The sequence below is a fragment of the Numenius arquata genome, chromosome 2, assembly GCF_964106895.1.
Source record: "Numenius arquata chromosome 2, bNumArq3.hap1.1, whole genome shotgun sequence".
Classification (NCBI taxonomy): Eukaryota; Metazoa; Chordata; class Aves; order Charadriiformes; family Scolopacidae; genus Numenius; species Numenius arquata.
In genome coordinates this window covers 70,660,673-70,668,245 of record NC_133577.1, presented here as the reverse complement: position 1 = coordinate 70,668,245, position 7,573 = coordinate 70,660,673, and the positions used below count along the sequence as shown (strand labels likewise).

General features: G+C 57.3%; 1 protein-coding gene across 2 annotated transcripts in view; it reads left to right on the top strand.

Moving 5' to 3' along the window:
- Nucleotides 1–294: 294 nt before the first annotated feature.
- HIPK2 (homeodomain interacting protein kinase 2) overlaps nucleotides 295–7,573 on the top strand; it is a 132,464-nt gene continuing 125,185 nt past the window's right edge. For both annotated transcript variants that reach the window (XM_074168260.1, XM_074168259.1), the window contains exon 1: nucleotides 295–526. In XM_074168260.1, coding sequence (XP_074024361.1) covers nucleotides 508–526 — 19 coding nt within the window. In that variant the 5' untranslated portion in view covers nucleotides 295–507. The remainder of the gene's footprint in view (nucleotides 527–7,573) is intronic.

Sequence of the window (7,573 nt, the reverse complement as noted above, 5' to 3'; positions counted from 1 at the left end):
CTCACCCCCCCAGAGCAACTTTTACAGGCGCCCCGGCACACGCAGCCATGCCGCGCTGAGAGCGGGGGCACCGCGCCAGCCCCCCTCCTTCCCTCCCTCCCTCCCTCCTTTCCTCCCTCCCTCCCTCTCTCCTTCCCTTCCTCTCTCCCTCCCTCCCCTCCCTCCCTCCCCAGCGCCGCCGTCCCGAGCCGGGGGGGCCCCGCCGCCCGCCGCCCCTGCCCGGCCCCGCGCCTCGCCCCGGCCCCGGCCCCGGCCCGGCCCGGCCCGGCGCCGCCGCCCCCCGCCCGCTCGCCCGCCCGCCCTGGCCGCGTCGGAGGGCCGGCAGCGGGGCTGGATGTGCCCGGCTCCCCCCGCGCTGAGGCGGGCAGCGATGCAGAAGGCAGGCGGCAGCTTCGCCTCCGCCGAGAGACACCCGCTCAAGATGGCAGATGTGTGTTGAGTTTGGGGGGCTGCGATCTCGCGTCGTTCGTGGCGGCGTTGCCATGAATAACAGGCGTCCTTGCACCGATGGCCCCCATGTACGAAGGTAAGCCCCGGCACGGCACGGCCCGCCCTGCCGGCACCCCTCGCCCCGCCGACGGGGGGGGGGGGGGGGAGGTGGAGGGGGAAGCGGGGGTCCCCGGCCGCCCGCGGTTCGCCGTGTTCCCCTTCCCCGGCGTTGTTGCGGGGAGGCTGGCGGCGGCGGGGCACCCCCGCCCTGCCCGGCGACCGGCGGGGAGCGGAGCGAGGCGCGGGTCGCCCCCCGGTTCTGCTCCCCCGCTCCCTCTCCCCCCACCCCCCCTTCCCTCCCCGGCCCCGCGGTCCCGGGCGGTCGGGCACCGGCGGGGGGCGGTGGGTGAAGTCCGTGCCGGTGACGAGCAGAACAATGAGGTGGACGGAGCTTGCCCTGCGCCTCCGTGTGTGTGCGTGTCTGTGTGTGTATGTCCCTGCCTGCCTGCCCCTCGCTGCAGTTTTCATTCCCAGGACCAGGCACCCCCGCTCCTTTCGCCGGTTTCCCAAGAGTTCCCCCCGCCGGGGCTCTCCTCCCGGGCGCCGGGAACCCGCGGGTAGCGGCGGCGGGGGACGGGGGCTGCCGGCCGCCGCCTGTCAGCTCCTCCGGCTTCTCCTTCAGCCCAACCCGGGCTGCGGCGAGAAGCCCAAGTGCCCCAACTTAGTTTTTTTCGGGCTGAAAAAAAAAAAAAAAAAAATATATATATATATATAGGGGGTGTGTGTGTGTTTGTGTTACATCGGTGCGTATTTCAGGGTGGCTGTTTAAAAAAAAAAAAAACAATTAAAAAATATATATCAGGGATAATTTAAATGCCCCCGCGATGCATTTATCTTCCCCCGTCACCCCTGCCGGCTCGGCGCTGGCCGGGGAGCGTTACATAAACCGGAGGGACATCCATCCACCCGCTGGGCGCCTCACCCCGCCCGGGGACCCGTCGGTCGGTCGGTCGGTCGGCGGCGGCGACGGAGACCCGGGCGCCCGGCGGGGGGGAGTAGGGGTGGGGAGATACACATAGGGGGACACGGTACTTTTCTCCCTGTGGCGAGGCCGGTAAAACTTATCTGAGGAGAAAATCGAGACCGGGCTGCAGCGCCCGAGAGGAGGGCGCTCGGCGGGCGGTGTAAAGTTACCGGCCCGCTGGGTGATTTATTTCTGGGCAGCCCCGGGCTCGCCGCCGCCGGTGCGGAGTTCGGACCCGGCGAGAGGCAGGCAGACAAAGAGGAGCGTTTTCGGCAGCGGAGGGAGGACGGCCGTCCCTCCCCGCCCTCGCCGCCGGGCACCGGGCTGCCGGAGCCCGGGGACGGCGGCGCCTCCGGAGGCGGGGGGAGGGGGGCGCGGAGGGGCCGCGGTGGCGGCGGCGGGGCCCTGCGCGGCGACGGGCCGGTGCCGGCGGAGGGGCCGCGGCGGGCCCCGGCTGCCGGGTCGGGGCCGGCTCGCCGCCTGCGCCCTCTGCCGGCCGCGCCGCCGAGCGGCCTCGGCCCCCGGGCCCGGGCAGCCACCCCCCACCCGCTTCGCGCCCGGGCCGCCCCCGGCGCCTTCGCCGGCAGCGGGCGGCCGCGGGGGCCTGCCGCGGGCCGGGGGAGGCCGCCGCCGCCTGGCAGCGGTCCCCCGTTCTCGGGCTGCGGCGGGGGCTCGCCTACCTTCCCGGCCCCCGCCCGCGGCTCCCCGCCGGGCCGGGCCTGTCCCTGTCCCGCACCGCCCCAAAACCGGCGCGGCCCCACCGGCGGGCCGGTGAGGCCTGCCCGGCACCGCACCGCCCGCCGCCGAGCCTGCCCAGCCCCTCCCGATCGGGCGCCGCCGGCAGGGCGGGTAATGCGGCGATTCCTCTGTGAAGTTCGTTCCTCGCCGGGGCCGCATCCCCCGGTACCGGGCGGTGCGGTGCCCCCGCGGCGGAGCCCGGAGGCTCCGCAGCGGCTGTGAGGGGAGGCGGAGTGAGGCGCGGGGCCTGCGGTCAGCCCGGCCGCGCTCCCCTTCCCGGCGCGTCGCAGGCGAGCGGCGGCACGGCCGCCTCCCCGGAGCCGGGCCGGGGAGGGAAGGGGAAGGGAAGAGAAAGGAGGAGGAGAAGGCCGCCTCGGCCGCAGCCGGGGCGGGCAGGGCGCCGGCTTCCTCCCGGGGAGGAGGCGGCGGCGGCGATGCCGCACCGAAGCGTGCGGTGGAAGTTTAGCGGTTCCTTAGAGCATCCCAACTTCAGCGGCGCCCGTGCTCCTGCCTGGCTGGAAAAAAAAAAAAAGAGAGAGCAGATGGAGAAAAATGCCCTGAAAAGCAACCCCTAAAAACAAATGCCCCGCCGCCGATGCAGAAGGGTCCACGGCCAGGCTCTGCAGCACATCTCCAGCCTTAAAGTAGGTGCGTATCCCAAATGGCAGGAGCCAGTGGATAGCGTAAAGGCTGACAAGGGATCATGTTATCTGTTTTCTGTTGCAGTAGGTTTGCGGGTTAAATTGCTGCTGGCTGGCTTCGAGGGAGGTGAAGGAGGGGTTAATGAATGTTTTTCGCCTCCTAGTTGCCATGAGAGGTCCTTAGAATTCCCTGCAATATTGCAGTGCATAGATAAAAACTTACTTATTGCAGGGGATGCGATTTCCTCCTTGGAAGGAGGCAAGGACTGCGATCCTCCCTGGTGAGCCTCACATTATGTGTATAGCCGGGCTGGTCTGTAGCCCTCCTCCGGAGCATCAGGTACAGCCAGGCCACTGAGAAGAGCGCAGGAGCCGAGGGGCTGGATCCACGCTGTGGCTGGCAGTTGTTTCTCTGCTCCTGCCCTTGACCGAGCGGGTCCATGTTGGCACACCTGCATGCCCACCGCCACCACCACAAGGCAGGCAAGGGTTGGTGGAACAGTATCTCCACCGTAGGGATTTCAGAACATAGGCTCTTTGACAGAAAAGGCACTCTGGGGAGGAAATGTGACACCTCAGAGGCATTATGAAATGGTTCCAGTAGAAATTTAAGTGAGTGATAACATAGAGCACATGCACAGTCACCCATGATTCTCAACGTGGAGGTGAGGGCAGTGTGTGTCTGTGCTGAGCAGCTGGCTTGAATACCTGTTCTGGGAAGCAGAATGGTGCCTCACCTGATATTAATAGGCGAGAAATGATAAATAAGTGAATATCTGGTGTGAAATCCTCCCCCCATGCACTGTGCAAGGAGAATTTTCCCATTCGTTTTAAGGAATTCAGAGTTTTTGCTGTCATCTTCTCTACTGGGTTTTTCTCATTCATTTTTTTCCGAGTGTTGCAGAGCTGAGCAGTACGATGAAAGACATAAAAACCCACCAAGTAAAATAAAACAGAAATAACACTGCCACGCAATGTTTGACGTGGATTTTTGTTTCGGTTGTGAGCCGTGCGGTGAAATGTGTTGGGCTTCAAAGTGGGCCTCCTCAGGTGTAATCCTGTACGGCCTCTGCTCCAGATTTTGGGCAAACTGGTGGTCGCCATCCTGCTCATCACCAGAGGTGCTGCTTCCTCAGGGGCGGCTGTGTCAGCTTCGGAGGAGGCGAATGGCTTGAGGCAGGCGAGGATCTGGTTCTTTGGACTCTCCTTTGGGCGATGTTGCCCTTGCTGTGCAACACCACCATCGGTGTGCTCGTCCTGTGAGAAGAACGGAGCAGAGAACGGAGCCAGGCTCAGTGGACCAAGGGAAACCCCATTTTTAGAGGGTTTACTGCTAGACAGCACCAGTGCCTGAGCTGCAGGTAGCTTTCTGCCCTGGAGAAGCGTCTCCAGCAATTTCCTGGGTGCCTCATACCTGGCATCCTTCAGAATTGGGTAAAAAGAGGTGCTTATAAGCTTTAACCTTTATTTTCTAAACAGCGATTACTTCTGTTTTGGTTTTGTTCCTCTTTGCTTTGCTTCTTACTTATTCCTGACAACTTTGTTGCAACTCACGATGTATTTTTAGCAGCCCTGTCGGTAGTTTTCTATGTGGGTGGCTTATGGAATTAATCTCGGTAATATTTGTAAATTGCACCTTGCCACCGGTGCCGCTGCTGGAGCTCGGCGCAGGCAGGGACCTGCCTGCACGCCGTCCTCGTCACACAAGGGGCTGGGAAGCCTGAAACTCTCACCCTGGATGCGTCGCGGATCAGATCCCGTTTAACACTGGGAACAGGCTGGCCTTGCTGGGTTTTGAATACAGCCTCAAAAATCTCGTTAAAGCACACAAAACTCGCTCATCAGGGAGGCGGCACCGGTGAGGCGGAGTAAAGGTCTTTACCCCAAAGTTCGTGCAGGGAGATGATAACTCGGAGGCGCTTCCTGTTTATGAATTAATAACCAGAACTTAAGCAAAGTCAATGCTGGGACCGAAAACGTAAGTTTTTGTTAGCTCAGGATATGGCTATAGCCAGGATAACAGGAAGCCCCCTCCAGTTATAATTATTGTTCTTATCATGCTGCCGCGTCTAGCTATTAAATGGTTTTGAGATGTAATGGGCGAAAAATGCTGTTTTATTTTCGGAAGCGGAAAGAGCGCTGACGGGACCAGGAGCCGGGGTGAGCAGACAAACAACGCCCTTGGACAAAGAGGCAAGCACAGTTACTGGCCACCATCACCGGCCCTTGGACTCTGTACAGCGTGTTCCTCTGCATGGTTGTAACAGGTGGGGAAAACCCTCTTGGTTTCCGCTGGACCTGGAAAATGAAGTCATTTTCATTTTCCTGTGCCTCGGTTTCCCCATTTACCTAGTGGTTGCTCTTTACTGCCCACTTTCACATGGTACTTTGAAATGACTGGATGTGGTCAGCTAACAGCTGGCTATACACCCTGATCAGTGCAGGTCTTCTGTTGATGGAGGACAGCCCAGACAACTCCTTGATGCCTGCAAGGTTTTTGAACTGTCAGCCCCTGGAAATTAGACCATTTATTCAGAGACAGATAACGTACGTGGGTGGTTAAAAGAATAAGCCTCAGTTTTGGCCACATCGCAGCAATGGTGTGTAAAAATTTGTGGACATTTGGTCAGGAGGAAAGTTCTAGGAAGTCAAATCATGGAAGGATTAGTGACCTGGGTGTGGAGGTCAATCCCTGTCCCAATTGTGGGCCTCACCAAATGGGTCCCAGGTGATGGTGTTAGTGCAGACCTGCCAGATGGCGAGGTCAAGGACAAGTTCAGCCACCTTCTGCTCAGACTAGGCTGAGACACCAGTATGAGGCAGATTAGACCACTTCTCTTAGGTGCAGGCGTTGAGGCAACTGGGATAGTGCCTGCCTTTGGGCGAGACTCCCAAGAAGGGGAGTTTCCAAAGGCATTCAATGTTGGGCTGACAGCTGTTACAATGTCCCCGTCCCTGTGTCCGTAGAGGACGGATAGGCTGAGACTGGGTATTTTTGAAAGTTCCACCCTTTTCCTCTCTGATCCCAATTTAAGAAGATATTTTAAGGTCTGTGCCTAAATTTAAGCTTGCAGGCAGTGCTGCTGACTTCATTAGCATTGTTTATATCTTTAAAGCTGGCCACACACTGAAGTACCTTTCTGACTCATGGCCTCTATAGCTTAATCAGTCCATTTATAAAAATGAGGTTGTTTCCTCACCTTTACTAGGAAATCTCTGCCCTCTGAATGTGAAATATTATTTATAGGTCTTTTTCTTGCTTTTGGAAGGTTAACTGGTGGATAACAAGAAGTGAGAATTAAACGCTATTTAGAGAAAAGGTTGTTTCTTTAGCTATTTAGATACCCTACCGTGAACCTAAGTGTTTAACAGGAGGCCTTATCTTTTGAAAGTATCCCCCCAGCAGTACAAAGTTCAGCTTTTGTTTTGAAAATAAACCCAGGTGATAATTTCACTCCGGATAGGGCATTTAGCAATTTGTCTGTCTGTCATGGGGGAAGAGTAGAGGCATGTTACTGCTTCCACCCATTTACAGCACAGAGAGCGCACCCGAATCCTCCTTCAGTTTGGCCAAATCACCAGCTGAGGTCCTCCCTCTGGAAAGCACAAGTGAATGTATTTTGGGACCACTCTTGAATTCAGGTAGCCTTTTGAGTTGGGTAATTTCTATGGTAGAAATCATTCTTCTAAGACTTCCCCACGCAGGTTAGTGGAGGAGCAGCCCCCATCTCTGTAGGCTCACAAAGGCATCACCACATCTCAAAATACCTTGGACAGTCCAGAGTCAGGGCTAAAAGAATTAAAAAGCCATGCCATTAGAATTTATGTATTGAATGGAAGTAGTAATAAACTGTAAATAGTGTGTGTTTATACAGTGCTGTATATGTTCAAGGGGCGTATGGGGAATGGCAGTACAAAATAGCCAGCGGGAGTCAAGCGTCCTCGAGGTGTGAGGGTGTGATTCTGATTTTGGGGGTCACTGTGTAGATCAGCAACAGTGCCACTGAAACCCAGGGAGCTATGTGGGGGGAAGTGCCATCTCCACACGGCGAGCCTTAGCCTGTCTGTGCCATGTCTGGAGGGAGAGGGAGTTTCATGCTGGGTGAAGGATGGCATAGTTTGCTCCCTTGGTTTTCTTCAGCGTTTCCCACTGAATAGGACATTTGCTTGGAGAAGCTGAGGCTCACTCTTTATTCATGCCTCATTCTCTGTCCTGCTCACCTTCCAGGGTTTGTGCTGCCTGTCTCTGGAAGGATGAAGGAAGAACAATCGCTTACAGCTCCTACCCTGAAAAGCGGGAAAGGTCACCTCGCAAGGCAGGGGTATTTGCCAGAGATAACTTGGGAAACTCAGAAGGGCAGCTGTCTGTCCTGTTCATTATAACCTTTAATTCTTAAAGGCATTAACAAGATCTGGAAAAACGGTGTTACACCGCGGTACCCTGCAGGCTAATGTCTCCCGATTCTAAATGCTGACAGGTTTATCTTGGTCAGTGGGCTATGCTGAAATGCCAAAGAAACTTAGCTTTCACCAAAATCATTGAAATCATAGGAAGTGGGCACAGGAAAAACTTCAAAAAGTTTCTCAAAGCAGGATGTACTGTACCAAATGTATGCTTGTCCAGTGTGTTCCCCATGTATGGAGTGGAGGGTCCACAGCCTGCCCAGGCTGTCATCGCTGCCTTTAGCTATCTTTGTCATTGGAAAGATTTTTACCTCCTCTGTAACTCCACTCTGCTTTG